The sequence below is a fragment of the Pteropus medius genome, unplaced genomic scaffold, assembly GCF_902729225.1.
Source record: "Pteropus medius unplaced genomic scaffold, Ma_sr-lr_union100, whole genome shotgun sequence".
Taxonomy (NCBI): Eukaryota; Metazoa; Chordata; class Mammalia; order Chiroptera; family Pteropodidae; genus Pteropus; species Pteropus medius.
This window is the reverse complement of record NW_024350324.1, coordinates 53,550-70,430: the sequence shown is the minus strand read 5'-3', so window position 1 is coordinate 70,430 and position 16,881 is coordinate 53,550. Positions and strand designations below refer to the sequence as shown.

The window sequence follows — 16,881 nt, the reverse complement described above, 5'->3', positions numbered from 1 at the left end:
CTCCAGGGATGATCTCATTCCATTTGTCATCTCAATTTACTAGGTTAGTCCACCCTTTCTGCCCACTCTGTCCCTGTCATTGGGAACTTATGGGACAGTGGGTAAACTGAGGCCAGAGGTGTGGATGTGGGTAATGTCTAGGGAAGCGACCCAAGCACATCTGTCTGGGAGTCAGACAGATCCGGGCTTTCACTCCAGTCTCCCTGATTACCGTTCAAGCTGTGTCTTTGGGCAACTTTGATTTCTCTCTCTGAACCCCACCTTCCTCCACAAGTAACTGGGAAAGTAATAATTATTGCCCCAAAGTTGTTGTTGGGTTAATGAAGACTGCGAACAGGAATCTCTAAATTGCAAAACGCCATCCTGTTAGGCCGGTATTCCTTAGCAACAACCAGAAAAAATCGCCGCTCTGGGTTCTCCCAAAGACTGCTTACAGTCGCCCCCGTGTTGCCCGAGCAACGGTTCTATCCCGCCCCTCCCTGACAGGCCAAAGAGCCAATCAGATGGGCTGTGTCGGCGCATGCCTTCGCGCTGCCGGGGCCCCGCTGGCCGCTGGGATTTGTGGTCCGAGGGCCCTCTTCCGGGTGGAGTTCTTTAGCAGCCGCCTAGGCCGTGAAACTACAACTTCCGGCAGGCGCGGGCGGCGCAGGCGTGGAGCGGGCGGGGCGGTGGGGCGGTGGGTCCGCGTGCGGTCGGCATGTCGGCACTACGCTGGGGCCGCGGCGCGGCGGAGCTCGGCTGGGCCCTGTGGCCCGCGGGCCGCTCTGGACTCCTGGTTGAGGAAGGTAACGCGGGGGAGGCCAGGGGGACGACGCCGTGGCCGCAGCCATTCCCCCCACTCCAAACCTGGCCGTGACCTTTGGCTTTTCGGCCTGGGGATCTAGCTACCCCTGACCTTTGCCCTTTGCGGTTCTAGGGAACCCACTGACTCGACCCAGCTGTCACTCGCCCTTGGCCCGCTCTCTTGACGGAGCTCGCCAGGAAACTTTGATCTTTGACTTTTGGTTCCCCTTGGAGCCTCCTGACCCATATTTGCTATCGAGGGCTCTTGACATTTGAACTCGCTGTACCTTCAGTTCGAGGAGCCCTTTATCCTCTATCCTTCAGCCCGATTTTCTCTGCTTGCGGGGTCCCCTTCACCTTTGACCTCTTGGTTTCTGTCCAGTGTGAGACCTGTGAGCACTGACAGTATCCGCTGGATTTAGGGCTTCTTTGCCCCAGGATCCTGTCATCTGTGTCCACATGCGGTGCCCCAGGGACGTGGCCTTCTTCAGCGCCCCTCTCTCTCCTGCAGGGGTCCTGGGTAGCGTCTGGGGCTGCAGGGGGAGCTCGTCCGCCAGCCCTTGTGAGCAGGAGCGCCGGAGGGACTGGGGCCACGCAGAGCTGCTGGAGGGTGAGCTGGAGCCATAAGGCTTGGGGCCTGCAGCCCCTTCCTCACTATCCCCCCCGCCCCCCCCGTCCCCCCGCCGTTGGCCTCTCTGCTAAGGTCACCTCCCTGTTTCCTCACAATGACCCCAGAAGAAAGTGTGACAGCCTGTAAAGCAGTGTAACTAACGCAGTCCCCACCTCTCTGGTGGTCCCGAGGGCCCACCACAGTGCTGGTGCGGTGAGCGCTTGTCATTCCCTCCTCTGCAAAGCCCAGCAGGTGCTCCCACTTTCCAGACAAGCGAGGCCCCAAACTAGCTGGTGAAACTGGCCCGAGGCCACACGCAGCTGCAGAGCCAGGGTTGGAACCCTGAACTGACCCGTGTGTGCCCTGGCTTGGCTTTCGCTTGGGTGCCTGATGGGATTGGTAACTTAAAAATAAAAAAGACTTTCAAAGTGAGAGGCAACACACGTTTATCTGAGATCTGTAAGAATAGCTATTTGGAAGTCACTGATTCAGGCAGAAACCCAGTGTCCTGATTAGGCGACAAAGGCCATGGGTGTTTATGAGAAAGGAATGGGGGACAATGACATCCACAGAAGGTAGTCATTGCCGTTGGTGCAGATAACACAACAGAGTGACGCCGATTCTCAACAGCGTTCTTAATTTTCAGTCCAGTAGCCATCATGTCTGCTTTCTTGTCGTCCTTGCAAACAGTTCTGTGGGACACGGCGTCGCTTTGCCCGTGTTAACATTCCCAAAGGTCCGAGGCGTGAGGCGGGCCAGGCAGCTCCTCCGGATCGGCAGCCCTGGCTCCATTTTAAAGCGGCTCCATTTGCTTTTTGTGCATTTTCTCCCCAGTTCTCTCCCCTTATGTTCAAGATCTTTCCTTGAAAAAATTGCCGATCAATTGTTGGAAAGCAAAACTGATGGATTACTAAAGCGTCATCGGTCCCCTGTTGTCAGGTGGCTCATTTGGGGTGTGCCATGCCATCGTCCGTCCCTAGTCACCAGGAAGGCTCATTCCTGCCGTGTCACGTCCCACATAGTGCTTTCTCAGGCCGCCCTGGAGCAGCAAGAGCCCCAGCACAGAGGAAGTGTTTGCTGTCATGTTTGAGTGTCTCATGACGTCTCACAGGCCTTAGTGATCATCTCGATGCTGAGCAACCATCATTAGAGTGGTGTCTTTATAACACTGAGCCGTGCAAAGCGAACAGGATTTACGACAGCAAGAACTTCTCTAATAACAAAATGCTGAGTCCCCCTTGAAGACTAGATCCGAACCGGGGGGCGATACCTGCGCGCCCCCAGCTGAAGATGCTGGAGAACCGTGAGGTGTCGGCAGGCCCTGTAGGCAGCCGTCTGGTGCGTGCCTGGGTTTGATCGCGGTCCATCTCCATTTTACCAGAAGTGTTTTATCCAACTACAACAAGAAGTGTTAATGAGCAAACCCCACCTTGCTCAGCCGGGGCGTCGTATAACGTATGTGCAAGGGAACTTCGGATTTTCCTGGAGGCTCTTGTTTTGGTGGTGGCTCCAGCAGGTTCCTCTGAGGTTTTGGATGAGTTTCTAACCGTGTATTGGTCAGTTGTAATACCCGCCCAAGGAAAAAGCATTCTTCCAAAACCGATACCTTCACTGGGGCCGACATTGCCGGGTTTGAACTTGACTACGTCTGTAACTAGTTGCATATTTTGACCTGTGTAGTATAGGTTTAAAGATGATGCCCAAAGTTGAGTTATCTCCCCCAGTCAGGAATTAAGGGGAAAAGAGAAACAATAACTACTATAGTGAGCGTGTGGCCTCTCATACTATTTGTGAGAATTAAGGAAAAAGGTGTGGACTGTACGGGCCTGGTCTGGACTCTTCAGGTCAGCTGCCCGCAGCAGACATCGCTCAGCTTCCTAGCGGTTTGCATTGTGGAGCCTCTGTCAGTTGAGCAGCCCCGTCAGGTGTCGGAGGTCTCCTTACAGTGGGAAACTTGAACCTGAGAGTCGGCACTGTGGCCGCTCGTGGATGAGTTAAGAGCATCTGATATTTTAGAGGGATCTGGTAGGAAGGAAAAGATAAATGTTTCAATTTTACGAAGGTATAATTAACCAAATTGCTAGGGGTCATAGGTAGCAGAGGAGGAAAAAAATTCTATCTGGGATCAAAACCTAGTAATATTTCATATAAAAAGTCATAAAGATTATAATCATCCTCATCAGTTCCTTTAGTCCCTTTTGGTTAATTCCTTTGGTCTGGATCTTTCTGTTGGCAGTTTGGTGGATCCGGTTTTTGCTTAGGGTGCGGTAAACCTTGTGATTTGAAAGTTAATCAGAAATCTGGATCTTAGCGTGTGATCTTCCCCGAGAATGTATCTGAAGACGAAACATCTTTGTAGAAACGTTTTTGTAAAAGGATCAGAGTTAAAACAGTAACTGTCTGTAAATGACAAAAGACTTAAAAATGACCCGGTTAAAGATCTGGCGAGAGTTCATACAGAATGGACCTGACTTAGCTATCCATGCTAGTCTTATAGTGACCGCACATAAAATGATTTGTCAAGGTCTCTCTTCCAAGAACCGTTTGCAACTTACACACAACTGCAACACACACATCTTCTGCAACTTACACATTCAGAAGCAAGCACACAAGTACCCCAAGTTTCCACAGCCACCCTCTCTTCTTTCTTATGCACCTAATTATTTTAAAACAAAGCTCAGATACCATATCATTCAACCAGAGGAATGTTCTGGGAATCCAAATCACACAATGGCACCGTCCAGCCTAAGCCCTCTTGTGCAGAGCAAACTCTCAGGCCTGCGCCCGCCTCTTCAGCCTCTTCCTGGAGGAGCGGGGGCCGCCTCAGGGTCCCTGCCGTCTGTCTGCCTCGTTTCCTCCTTTATGCGTTCCAGCCTGCTGCCATCTCCTGTGTGTCTCAAAGTGCCTCTGTCTTTCAGCCACTGTAGGGGCTGAGTTCATAGCCGTCTTTATTTCCACGAATCTCTCCAGAGTCCCTGCTGTGTGCTGGGCCTCTTCTCCCGGGGCTGATGTTCTGGTGACAGGTAGAGGTAGGAGACATACAGTTCAGCCACGGATTGCATATCTGCAAAGTCGCCTGCCAGTCGAAGTTTATCCGCAGCCCCAACATCGGTGCTCAGGGCGCTGGCCGTGAGCGCTGGCGTTTCCCAATGCGTTCGCTCCTGTTGGGGAGGGGCAGGGCTGTGCTTTCTTCCTGTGCGTCATGTAAGCTGGTGTCCCTTTCAGGGTGACTTGGCGCCACGCTTCTGTGTTTTGTGCTTTTTGTCGGTGACACTGCTGTTTAAGGCCCCAGGCGTACAGCTGAGGTGCTGCGGTGTCTCGCAGGAAGCCTGTGCCATGCCTCTGGGAGAGAATACGTGTGTTAGGTCAGTTCGTTCAGGCACGCGTGTCGTTGGCGGTGAGCTTGATGTTACCCAGACAGCAGCATATGTGACATGAGGTGTCTAAAACAGAAACGCACAGAAAACAAGGTTACGTGTTGATCAGTTGGCGGAAAGGTGACCAGAGGCTTTCACGAGCCCTGCGTCCCCAGGTGCAGTGGCTCAGGGTTCACAGCACGTGGGAAGGCCCTGAGGCCATTACGGCTGAGGGAGTGAGTGGGGGCACAGTGGGAGGTGGCGGGAGCACCTGGGTCGATTCTGAGGACAGAGCCCTGGGGATGTGTGACCGACAGGATGTGGAGGGAGAGCCGTGCAGATGCCCTGGATCGTGGGCTGAGCACGTGGAAGGATAGAGCCGCAGTGACGGGGATGTGGAGGGGACACCAGGGGCCCATCTGGGACACCGAGTGTGAGGGCGTGTGGGGCTCACATACTCATCAGCCCCACGTGGGGAAGTTGTCTGAATACCTAGAAGTGAGGCCTCCAGAGCAGGTGAGAACAGCGGCCTGCCTCCTCCCAGCAGGCAGGGTCTGGGGAGATCCGGGCAGGACAGGGCCCCCCTGACATCCTCACCTTTTGTCCCCAACAGTGCTCGAGGCCAGGGTGCGGCAGCTGCAGGCTGACTGTGTGTCGGCGGTGACCGCGAAGCGGCTGGAGGCAGCCCGGCTCCCAGAGGCTGGCGGCGCTCAGCTGCCCCGGAAGGCGCAGACAGGGGCCGAGGGACCCGGCCCGGGGCTCAGCGGCCGCTGGGCGCAGAAGCTGGACAAGGAGAAGCACGCGATGCAGAAGCGCAAGCAGCAGCTGGAGGCGAAGCTGCAGCAGCGCGCGGAGCGGCGGGCCCGGCAGCAGCAGCTGCGCGTGGAGCCCCAGCTGCAGAGCGGGCGGCTGGCGGCGCGGCTGCAGCGCTGGGAGCACCGGGGCCCCTGGGACGAGCAGCTGGCGCGGCTGCTGCAGGAGGCGCCGCGCGGGCCGAGCCACGAGGGGCCCGCGAGCCCCGCGGATGCGGCCGCCCGGGCGCGGCGCGAGGGCCAGCAGCAGCGGCTCCTGGCCTTCCTGGAGTGCTGCGTGCTGGCCGGCCAGCTGCCGCTCGCCCACCACGTGCTGGTCACGCAGCACGGCCGCTCCCGGCCGCGGGGCGCGCTCACGCTGCCCATGTACAACGCCGTGCTGCTCGGCTGGGCGCGCCAGGTGCGTGGAACGGCGGCGGGACGCGGGGGGACGCGGGCCGGGCGGGCGGACTGACTGGCCAGGGCCGCACCGGGGCTGCCGGGCCGAAGCTCATGGTCAGCGTCCCGCCGGTTCTCAGGCCCCTGGGGCGTGGTCCCTCGTGGCCTCCGAAGGACTGTGGAGCGACCCGGCGGGAGGAAGTCCCGCCCCGCGCCCTTCCGGTTTCCGGCCGCGGCTTCCGGCCCTTCTTCCATCCGGTCGCTTCTAGCCGGCGTGCCTTCCGATTTGAAGGGTGCCCGGTGGGCAGCATGTCGATGGCCCGTGCCTGCACGCCCATTCGGCCACCCCGGGGCGTCGTGGCGGGGCGTCGGATGCACTCCGTTCGGTGTGGTTCTCCATGAGCTCGGACGCGTTGCCATTTCGGGCGGTGTTTTGGGGTTGTCTTCATAGGTGTTCTTTATTCCTATTTTCTTCTCTTTGTCTCATCCCTTGTGGTTTGCTGGTTTTTAATAATGTTTTCTTTGGGTTCCTTTCTTTTTATCGTTTGTGTATCTTTCAGGTTTTTGGTTTGTAGGTACCGTGCGGCTTAGGTGCGTTATTTTTTATCTATACGTAGCAGGCATGTAAGCTCGAATGTCTTCTAGAAGGACTATGTTTTTACTCCTCCCTCCACGATAATGTCGTTGATGTCCCATTTTAGATTTTTTGGTTTGCGTATCTAACTACGTATTGTAGTTTGAGTTGTTTTCAACTTTTTCTGAACTTTGTAGTAGCTTTTCTAAATGGCTCATCCGCCGTATCTGTTAATATTTGGCTCTGCCTGTGAGAATTGTTCCTTTTCATATGTTCTTACTTCTAGTGATGACCTTCCCTGTTCTGCTTAACGAAGACCCTCTGACCCTGAGTCCCTCTGTCCCCACCTCGTTTACTGAGCATCTGATGACCGCTTCTTCAACTTATTTATCAGGCAGATTACTCATTCTCGGTTCCCTGGGGTTTCATTCTGGAGGATTTTCTTGTTCCTTCACTTGAGAGAGAGTCTCTGTCCTTCCATTTGCCTGACTTTCTATTCACGTGAGTTAGACAAAGTAGCCGTCTCTTCCATCCCTGGGAAAGTGGCCTGGTCTATCAGCGGCCTCTGTAGGCCGCAGGCTGGGAGGAGCCAAGCGGGTGCGTGGGGCGTCAGGGGCGCTGGCCCGCGAGGACAGCGCTGGGGGGTGCGGCCGGGGGTGCGGCCGGGTGTGCGCGGTGATGCCCACCAAGGACAGCGCTGGGGGGTGCGGCCAGGTGTGGGTGGTTACGCCCTGTGTTCCTGCCTGCTCCCTTCTTTTGGGGCCGACGTGGGCTCCACGGTGTGTCCAGAACGTGCTGCATTGACCCCGTGGGTGGGCGATGGCCCTGGCCAGAGCTCCCGCCCTGTGGAGGTGGAGGGGCATCAGCCACGCGCACTGCCCCTCCCTGCCCCCCGCCCCGTCCGGATGGCTTCCGTGGCCCCAGCCTCCTCTGTTCGTCTGTCTCATCTTTTGTCCAAAGCTGTTCGTTCAGCCATTGCTTGTGTCACAGGAGTAGCAGGTCTGCGTCATGTGCGTTTGAGTTTGCTCGCAGGAGGGCGGATTCCGTGGCCCCCTGCACCGCCCCCCCTCGGACCCTTCTGGAAAGTTCTTTGTCTGCACCGGCCTGTGTAGCTTGCACCGCACTGAACATCTCATTGAAGTTTAAACAAAATGACTGTGGCTCGAGGCTGCAAAAGTGGGCGGTGCATCCAGGGTCACTGACACCGGCGCCTCAGAACCTGGTCGCCGGCCGGTGGCCCTGGCAGGTCAGCCCCTCGGAAGGACTGGGCCAGGGGACACTGGGCGCTTCCCTTTGTGACGGTCTGCGGTAGCACTCAGACCACTGGCGGGTCCAGGAGGAGGTTGCAAGGGAAACTGGAGCATGCTGGGAGACGGACAGGAAGGAACCACAGGCCGCGGTCACAGACTCAGGAGAACAGTGCCCACAGGGAAGGTGACAGCCGTCTCCGGCCAGTGACACAGCTCCCACCTGAGGAAACCAGGGGAACAAGCCAAGTGGGTGGGCAGGAAGGAGCAGAGACCCAGGCAGGAGGGAAACGACACAGAGCCACCAAACCTGGACCTGGGTCCTCGGAGATCGAGGGACATTTAGCAGCTAGCTGGCCTTGCAGGGGTCCCTTTTCAGCTGCCCCGAAATTATGCACGTTCATCCCCACAAAACCAACACTCCCCTCCCAGCCACCTGAGCCTCCTGTGGGACATGGCCGTGTGTCCCCGCTGGGCCCGCATTTCTGCTGCACAGAGCGGTGGCAGAGGGCCCATCTGTCCACGAAGCACACCACTCTCTGCTCGTGGCCCCCCCGGGGGTGGGCGGGCCACCCCAGACCTTCACCGTGGCTTGCTCTCCACAGGGGTCCTTTAAGGAGCTGGTTTACGTGTTCTTCATGTTGAAAGACGCCGGCCTGGCCCCGGACCTGCTGTCCTATGCGGCCGCCCTGCAGTGCATGGGGCGGCTGGATCGGGACGCCAGCGCCATCCAGAGGTGGGTGGCCTGTTGGGGACAGAGTGATGTGTCAGGGCCTGGGAGGGTGGCCGGGACTCCCTGCAGGACCCAATGGCCTCCTGTTGCTGAGATCCACAGGGTGGTCGGGGGCGGCCCTGTGAGTCAAGGACCCACCGGCCATCATGTGTTCCCACAGATGTCTGAAGCAGATGGCCCACGACGGGCTGCAGCCTCAGGCGCTCTTCACAAGCCTGTCGCTGTGCAAGGAGGACCAGGCCGCACTGCTGCGCGCCCTGCGCAAGGCCGAGCCCACCTTCAGCGCCCCACAGCCGCCCCTGCCCGTGTCCCAGCTCAACAGCTCGCCCCTGCTCAGGGAGATCTACGACAAGGTGAGCCCCAGCCTCCGGCTTGGCACCTGCAGGCAGGGTCCTGTGCGGGGCTTGAGCCAGGGCCGTCCGATCCCCGGGCAGTCCCCAGGAGCCCTAGCCCTCTGCTTCCCCTCGCTGGGCCGCCCGTGTCTCAGAGCCACGGTGCCTGCTGCCCGGACGTTGAGCCCGCCAGACTTGGCAAGCGCCTGGCCCCCAGCAGGGCCCTGAGGCCAGAGGTTAGAGCCAGAAGGTGCCAGGAGGAGGAAGGGGCCGCCACGGGTGCTCCGGGCACCACAACCCCAGGGTCACTGTCCCACTGGGAGACTCAGCTGAGGGTGGAGCACAGGCGGGCAGCAGGGCAGTGCAGCGGGCGGGCCAGGACCCGCTCCCTCCCAGCAGGGGAAGGTGTGGGGCACAGCTAGCAGGTGGCCTGGGTGTCTGTTTTTATGGGGAAGTAATCTGCCCACCCTGCAGTTTGCCTTTTAAAGCTGGGCCGTCCCGGTGCCCAGCCCAGTGAGGCCTGACAAGCACACAGCCCGCTGCTTGTAAACCGGCCTCGCTCTTAAATGCTGTCCCGCACTGGCCTTTTCCCCGTGGACTGCAAGACAGATGACTTAGCACTGGGAGAGTGGAACCTGATTTTGCGGGGCAGGGGTCCTGGGCAGTGCAGAGTGGGCAGCTGGTCTCCACCTTTGGTGTGGATGACTTTCCACCACAAGGGATGCCCGTATACCCGGCAGGCGCCTGGGCCTCACTGCCTGCCTGTCCGCACCTGCAGGACCGCCCCGTGTCCTACCCGAAGCAGCACCTGCCTCTGAAGACACTGAAGGGCCTGTTCCAGCAGCAGCTCAGCGTGGAGATGGCCACCACCATCACGGTGGACTCTGTGGAAAAGGCTCCATCGCTGACCACAGAGGTCCTGCAAGCGGTAGGGACCTGGCCGCGCCGAGGGCCCCGCTTGGCAGAACTGGGCGTCCCCTGGTCTGGCAGTGTAGCCGGCTGGGCGGCAGCCCTGTCTCCCCACCTGACCGTGGGCCAGGGCCCGCCCCAGCAGAGGGCTCCACAGCCGCGTGGTTCTTGAGCCACCGCAGCACCGCTTCCGAGCGGACCCGCCCCCCGCCCCACCCCGGGGAACTGTGAGCAGGAGACCCAAAGGGTTAGGCAGTGACTCTGTGTCCTTCCCCCACCCCCGCAGCGGAAGACCCTGCAGGGGCTGCGTGCCCAGTGGGAGGCGGAGCTGTGCCGGGCGCTGCGGGAGATCAAGGCCAGCGAGGCCCACGCCGCCCGCGAGGGCCGCCCATCTCTCTTTCCCTACCTGTGCCTGCTCAGTGAGGGGGAGTTCGCAGGGCTGCTGCTGCAGGTGGGCGGTGGGCATGTGGGGGCGGGGCCTGGGTGGGGCGGGGCCGGTGCGTGCGGGGCGGGGCCCGGGGCTCACGGTGGCACCGCCCTCAGACCCTGCAGGCGCTGCCCCCGCAGGGAGAGTCGCTCCTCTTCCTGGCGCAGCAGCTGGGCCTGCGCGTCTTCAACCGGCACGTGGTGCAGAGGAAGCGGCTCACCCAGGAGGTGCGGGAGCTGGAGCGGCGCTACTTCAAGTACCTGCACCTGCTGGCCTCTGACACCCAGGTGAGGCCCGGAGGGCATGGGATCAGGAGCTGCTCCCGGGCCTGGGACCTGGGGGTTCCTCAGGCCTGGGGAGCCCAGGCGGGTTTCAAGATGGGAAACCGAGGCCTTTAGCGTGGGTCACGTTCTTACTTCTCCTTCCTGGGGCAGTGGGATTTGCCACCAGGTCCTGGCATTTTATTGGCTGCCCCCCAGCCTCAGTTTCCTCATCTGCAGCATTCCGCCCGCAGGGGCAGCTGGGGGTGTACAGCTCTGCTCCCAGGTTCCCAGTCCCCTGACCTGCACTACTTCCCACAGGTGGCAGCGTCCTGCCTGCCGCGACAGCACTGGGAGGCACTGGGGGCTCCAGAAGCCCCCCACGAGCAGCCCTGGCCCTTGCCTGTGGTGGCGCAGCTGGGCAAGCAGCTGGCGGAGGTGCTGGTACAGACAGTGCGGATGCCCGGCCACCTGGCAGAGCGCCAGGGCTCCTGCAAACTCATCCCCGTGCTCTACCACGTGTACTCCTTCCGCAGCTTCCGCCAGGTGGGCCCGCTGGAACGTGCTTCTAATCTAGAGACCCCTCCTCCACCTCCAGGGACAGGGGGCGCCCAGAGGGTGGGGGCCTGAGATGAGGCTGGGGGCTCTGGATGGCACAGGACCCCTGGGTCAAGATGGGGTCGAAGTCCTTTTGAGGTCACGGCCTGGTCTCAGGATCAGAGCATCTGATGGGATCTTGGGGCCCTCTGCCTGCTGCCGCCTTTGGGGATGTCGACCCCCTGACCGGAGTCCACCCACCCTGCCCCCAGATCGGGATCTTGAAGCCACACCCGGCCTTCATGCAGCTGCTGGCAACGGCGGCTGAGCGCACCATGACCTTCGAAGCCGCGGAGGTGCCCATGCTGTGTCCGCCGCTGCCCTGGACGTCGCCACATTCAGGCGCCTTCCTGCTGAGCCCCACCAAGCTGATGCGCTCCATGGAGGGCACCGTGCAGCACCAGCGCCTGCTGGAGGGCTGCCCGCCCGCCGAGCTGCACGGCGCCCTGGACGCCCTCACACAGCTGGGCAACTGCGCGTGGCGCGTCAACGGGCGCGTGCTGGACCTGGTGCTGACGCTCTTCACCGCCAAGGGCTGCCCCCGCCTGGGTGTGCCGGCCCCGCCCTCCGAGGCGCCCCGCCCGCCCGCGGACCGCCTGCCCGCGGATGCGTCGCCGGAGCGCAAGGCCCAGCTGCGGCGGGAGCTGGCGCACTGCCTGAAGGTGGCGCGGGAGATGCACAGCCTGCGCACCGACGCGCTCTACCGCCTCTCGCTGGCCCAGCACCTGCGGCACCGCGTCTTCTGGCTGCCGCACAACATGGACTTCCGCGGCCGCACCTACCCCTGTCCCCCCCACTTCAACCACCTGGGCAGCGACCTGGCGCGCGCCCTGCTGGAGTTTGCCGAGGGCCGCCCGCTGGGCCCCCACGGCCTCGACTGGCTCAAGATCCACCTGGTCAACCTCACTGGGCTCAAGAAGCGAGAGTCGCTGCAGGCACGCCTGGCCTTCGCGGAGGAGGTGATGCCGGACATCCTGGACTCCGCCGACTGGCCCATGACGGTAGGGGCGGGGCCCTTCTCCCTCTGCCTGTCCCTTCCGGCCTGTCCCCCACTCTGGTTCCATCCACTCTGAGTTCGGCCACCGCTCGGGACCCTTACAGGTAGCCCGCTCTCCAGGCCAGCGCGGCCTCACTCTCCAGAGCCTTCCCCCTCAGACAAACTCCTTTTTCTTCTGCCCTTTTTCTCTGTCCTGGTCCCCTCCCGCAGCTCTGCCTCCTCCGACCCCACCGCAACCCGTGGCCGCTTCCTCAGGGCTGGCCAAATGTCCCTCCCTAGCCCATCACTCCGGTCCCCCCTCCCTGTGTCCTCACATCACCTGGGCTGGCCCGGCTCCCATCCGTGCCCAGGAAGCCTTGTCCCACTCCGACCCCAGCAGGCTGGGGACCAGGCCCAGCCTCGCCCAGCACACACATCCTCCTCCAGGGCCGGAAGTGGTGGATGGAGGCCGACGAGCCTTGGCAGGCCTTGGCCTGCTGCATGGAGATCGCTCGGGCCGTGCGTGCCCCCGACCCCGCCGCCCACATCTCCCACTTCCCCGTTCACCAGGTGAGCTGGGGGGCCCTGTATTGGGGGGGCTGTCTAAAGGTGTCTTGGGGCTGGAGTTCTGCAGGACACTGGGTATTTAGCTGGTGTCTGTGCGTGGAGGCCAGTCCCAGTGGGTTCAGTTGGCCTTGATGTGTGGTCTCATGTGGGCACATCTGCCTCATGTACCTCAGCTTCCTCCATGTGGCGAGTCACAATGTTTGCCTTTACCCTCGGGGTCCAGTGAGGTGGTGCTGTGAGCAGGGTGCCGGGGAGGCCCGGAGCCATGGCTCGTGGCCCGAGATGTCTCCGGCAGCCCTGCCCAGACCCCTCACTGTCTCCTCTGCCTCCCAGGATGGCTCCTGCAATGGCCTGCAGCACTATGCCGCCCTGGGCCGGGACAGTGTGGGCGCTGCTTCCGTCAACCTGGTGCCCTCGGACCTGCCGCAGGACGTGTACAGTGGGGTGGCCACACAGGTGGGTGTCACGGACCCTCAACCTGTTCTCATCCTCGGAGCCTACCTGGTGTCTGTCCTTTGCCCACCTGGGCGATGCTGACCCCACAGCCATAACCTCAGCTGTGACATGTGATGTGATTGGGCAGTCAGGGTGGGCCTCCCGGGCAGGTGTCAGCCACGTCTGTGAGACCTCTGCAGGAGGTGTGGCCTCGTGGGGGTGCAGCTGGGAGGGGCGGGCCTGCCTGCTGAACCTTAACTCCTGCCCAGGTGGAGGTGTTCCGCAGGCAGGACGCCGAGCAGGGTATGCGGGTGGCCCAGGTGCTGGAGGGCTTCATCAGCCGTAAGGTGGTCAAGCAGACGGTGATGACCGTGGTGTATGGGGTCACCCGTTACGGGGGCCGCCTGCAGATCGAGAAGCGCCTCCGGGAGCTCAGTGACTTCCCTCAGGTGTGCACTTTCACCCTGAATCCCTCCTACCGCGTCTCCTGGGCAGTGGCCTGTGGCCGCCAGCAGCTCTGGCTGAGGGGCTCGCTTCCCCTCTCGGGGATGGGCGGAGGGACCCACAGGAGGGAGCCATCCCCTTGGCCCGTGGGGTATGGACTTCAGGAGATTGAGACAGCCCTGTAAGGTCGGCTTGCCCTGGGCCGTAGGGGCGGGTGTGGGGTGGCCGTCCTGCCGCTCAGCTCTGCCCCCGCTCGCCCTGCTCATGCCTAGGAGTTCGTGTGGGAGGCCTCTCATTACCTCGTGCGCCAGGTGTTCAACAGTCTCCAGGAGATGTTCTCGGGCACCCGAGCCATCCAGGTACGTCCCAGGCCCACCCTTCCCAGGCGTGGCTTCCCAGACGGGCCCCGTCCTGAGTCTGTCCCCACCCCTGTAGCGCTGGCTGGCCGAGAGCGCCCGGCTCATCGCCCGCACCGGCTCCGCTGTGGAGTGGGTCACGCCCCTGGGCATCCCCATCATCCAGCCTTACCACCACGACTCCAAGGTGTTGGTACGTGCCGCTTTCACCCCAGCCCACCCCACCCCACCCCACCCGGCACCAGCGCCGGCCTCACGCCTCTGGCCTTTTCCCCCCACAACCCTGCAGATCGGCGGTGGGATCCAGAGCCTCACCTTCAGCAACAGTGGGGACACCAGCCAGTGAGTGCTCGGGGCGGTGCTGGGCCTGGATGGGGGGCAGCTGGGTGAGGACTGGGCAAGGCAGAAGTCCCGGGCGCCTCACCTCGGCCCCGGTTCCCCCAGAAAGCCCAACACACTGAAGCAGAAGAATGGCTTCCCGCCCAACTTCATCCACTCCCTGGACTCCTCGCACATGATGCTCACCGCCCTGCACTGCTACAGGTGGGCCCCGTGCGGTCGCTCCCTTCCTGCCGCGGGCGGGGTCTGTCCTGGCTGCTGGGGCCCTGACGGCGACCCCCGTAGTGTGGGAGACAGTCAGTGAGGTCAGGTTCTGCAGGCGGGGGCCCCAGCCACGTGAGTCTGTGGCATCTGCCGTCAGAAGGGAGCTGTGCAGGTGCACACAGAGGCCCTGGGGTGGCAAGGCACACGTGACGGGGAGGCGCTGGGTCTGAGAGGGAAGGGACGGTCCCTCGGAGTGTAAAATAAAACTAGCCCTGGGGGGTCCCTGTGGCCCAGCTATCCATCCACCCAGGTGAGTGCTGGCATGCACTGTGGTCAGTGTCCAGGAACTCAGAGACGCTGTCCTGACATGCATGGGCCTCGCAGCATCTAGCACAACTGTCCTGAGTCCCCCGAGGCCGTGAGCCTGGCGTGATGGGGCAGGCGTGAGGACGGGTCTGTTAGGACTGCTAACGGAGCATCGACGGGACTGAGCCACGGTTCCCGGGCAGGCTCTGTGTTCCTGCCGGTCCTCCACGTGGAGCCCTCTGGTGGGACAGCGCCCGCTGGTCCCTGCGTGGAGCTGAGGACCACCCAGGCAGCAGTTTGGAGCAGCAACAGGGGACGTGGAAACCAAGAGTTTCTCCCTAAGACGAGTGCTTTCCCAGCATGCCGAAGGGGACAGTTTCTGAGCACACAGAGGCGGGGGGCCGTGGGGGGCAGGAGGGCGTGCCTTGCTGGGCTCAGATCCCAAGCCCAGTGGGCAGGAGCTGGGCCTGGAGTGGACCTGGAGGGACAGCGACCCCCCCTCACTGGAGTCCCTGCCTGCTGCAGGAGGGGCCTGACGTTCGTGTCTGTGCACGACTGCTTCTGGACCCACGCAGCCGACGTCGCCGTCATGAACCAGGTGCCCGCCCCGCCCTCCCCCTGGTCCTCTCCACGTGGGACTTTGCAGCCCCTGCCTCAGTCCGTCTGTCGGTCCCAGCGCTCACCCCGGGGGTTGGGGCAGGGGGGCGGCGACCCTGCCCCTCAGACCCTTGTTCTGGCTCCCGCCATCCCCAGGTGTGCCGGGAGCAGTTTGTCCGCCTGCACAGCCAGCCCATCCTGCACGACCTGTCCAGGTTCCTGGTGGCACGCTTCTGTTCTGGCCCCAGGTGAGGTGGCCTCTCCACCCCCTGCCATTGCAGCCACCCCCTCCCCGCCCTGCCTGGCCTCACCCCCACCCTGCTCTCCGCTTCAGGTCCAAGAACGTCAGAGTGTCCAGGCTGCTGGACGTGCTTCTGTCAGTCCCCAAAACAGGTAGGGCCACGGAGGAGGGTCCTGACCGCCAGCTGGGCCCGCCCTCCCTAAGCCCCGCCCAGGGCCCCTTCCTGGCCAGGTCCCACCCATGGGCTTCTCTCCTCTGCGCAGGGGCCTTCAACCTGGAGCAGGTAAAGCGATCTACCTACTTCTTCAGCTGACGTCGGCCCTCCTGCTGTCCCCAGGGCCTCCTGTACCATAGTGTAAATAAAGCGCTGTCGTCACCCACGGGACTGCTGCCTTCGCCGGCAGAGCGGAGCCCATGCGCACCTGTCCCAGCCGAGCAATCACGTGCGGGCGGCTGGGCGCCAATGCTGTCGTTTATTGCGCGGAATGGGGGTGTGGGGCGTTAGTGGGGCGTGGGGGCGTGGTGGGGGCGCTGCTGCCTCAGCTTGTCAGTACATTCATCACGAAGGCGCCCCCCAGCCTCACCCCCACGCCCAAGTGCAGCCAGGACTGCCAAACCCTGGGTGCCAGCGCTGGAGGGCGTGGTGTGCGCCCACTCCAGGGAGGTCACCGCGGGACGCGCAGACAGGGGCCGGGCCGGTTATTGCGTGAGCGCGATGGGGGCAGCGGGAAGCTGTCAGGCCGAGTATTGCACTTAAACAGAATCCTCATCGGACGGTGGGCCACCTACGAGGGCGGGGGCGGGCGGGACTCCACGGCCATCTCCTCTGAGCCACGGGGTGGCCCCGTCCCCATTTCACAGTTGGGGAAACTGAGGCACCGAGGTGAAGGGGGCCCCCTCGCACGCTGGCAGGGCCACCGCTGGGGGCAGGGGCAATGTGGGTGGGCGCAGGGTGATGGGGGGGTCGGCGTGGGCTCGGAAGGGCCTGCCCGCCGCCCGGCCCGCCCGTCCAGCTACAACTACCTACGTCTCCGCTATGGCTTCTGGGGCGGGCGGGCGGGCGCGAGGGCAGCGCGCAATGGCGTGGCTTTGGTCTGGATGGAGGCCCCGCCCCTGGCCCTCCCGGGACGCGGGGCGGCGCGGCGAGGGTCACAAGTTGGACGAGAGGCGCGAGCGCGCAGAGTCCAGCGGATCGAGGCCTCCGGCGACGCCGGGTGAGGCCGAGTCCCTGCGGTCCGGGCTGGGCACGGCGGCCCGGGCGGCGGGCGCAGGCCCCAGGCGCGGCGTGGAGCTGCTGGCCGGGCGCGCCGAGGCCGCGGGACCGGGAGCGCCGTGGGGCAGCGAGGGCTGCGATGCGGACAGCGGGCGTGAGGCGCGGCTTAGGCGGCGCGCGGGCAG

The 16,881-nt window shown here is 62.5% G+C and overlaps 2 protein-coding genes across 4 annotated transcripts in view; one reads left to right on the top strand and one right to left on the bottom strand.

Moving 5' to 3' along the window:
• The first annotated feature begins 660 nt into the window (after positions 1-660).
• Positions 661-15,868, top strand: POLRMT (RNA polymerase mitochondrial). Of its 3 annotated transcripts, XM_039839013.1 has the most exons (21): positions 661-785; positions 1,295-1,393; positions 5,363-5,961; positions 8,366-8,496; positions 8,654-8,846; positions 9,604-9,753; positions 10,021-10,185; positions 10,278-10,448; positions 10,743-10,967; positions 11,231-12,019; positions 12,442-12,564; positions 12,895-13,017; positions 13,266-13,445; positions 13,713-13,799; positions 13,876-13,989; positions 14,086-14,138; positions 14,241-14,339; positions 15,171-15,243; positions 15,399-15,490; positions 15,577-15,635; positions 15,747-15,868. In XM_039839013.1, the coding sequence occupies exons 1-21, from the start codon at positions 698-700 to the stop codon at positions 15,794-15,796; spliced, it is 3,663 nt and encodes a 1,220-aa protein (XP_039694947.1). In that variant the 5' UTR covers positions 661-697; the 3' UTR covers positions 15,797-15,868. The 3 variants fall into 3 exon arrangements, with proteins under 3 accessions (XP_039694947.1, XP_039694948.1, XP_039694949.1); XM_039839014.1 differs by lacking the exons at positions 15,171-15,243; positions 15,399-15,490; positions 15,577-15,635; positions 15,747-15,868 and adding an exon at positions 14,849-15,137; XM_039839015.1 differs by lacking the exons at positions 15,171-15,243; positions 15,399-15,490; positions 15,577-15,635; positions 15,747-15,868 and adding an exon at positions 14,650-14,842.
• Positions 15,869-15,937: 69 nt separating this feature from the next.
• HCN2 (hyperpolarization activated cyclic nucleotide gated potassium and sodium channel 2) overlaps positions 15,938-16,881 on the bottom strand; it is a 19,715-nt gene continuing 18,771 nt past the window's right edge. The window contains exon 7 of the mRNA XM_039838991.1: positions 15,938-16,881. Within this exon, the coding sequence (XP_039694925.1) occupies positions 16,633-16,881 (249 nt within the window). The 3' untranslated portion in view covers positions 15,938-16,632.

Excerpts from the sequence above, each read along its gene's own strand:
- POLRMT (XM_039839013.1), top strand. The coding sequence starts at position 698 with ATGTCGGCACTACGCTGGGGCCGCGGCGCGGCGGAGCTCGGCTGGGCC. Across the intron at positions 5,962-8,365 it reads TGCTCGGCTGGGCGCGCCAG|GGGTCCTTTAAGGAGCTGGT; the intron begins GTGCGTGGAACG and ends TGCTCTCCACAG. Across the intron at positions 13,800-13,875 it reads CGGGCACCCGAGCCATCCAG|CGCTGGCTGGCCGAGAGCGC; the intron begins GTACGTCCCAGG and ends CCACCCCTGTAG.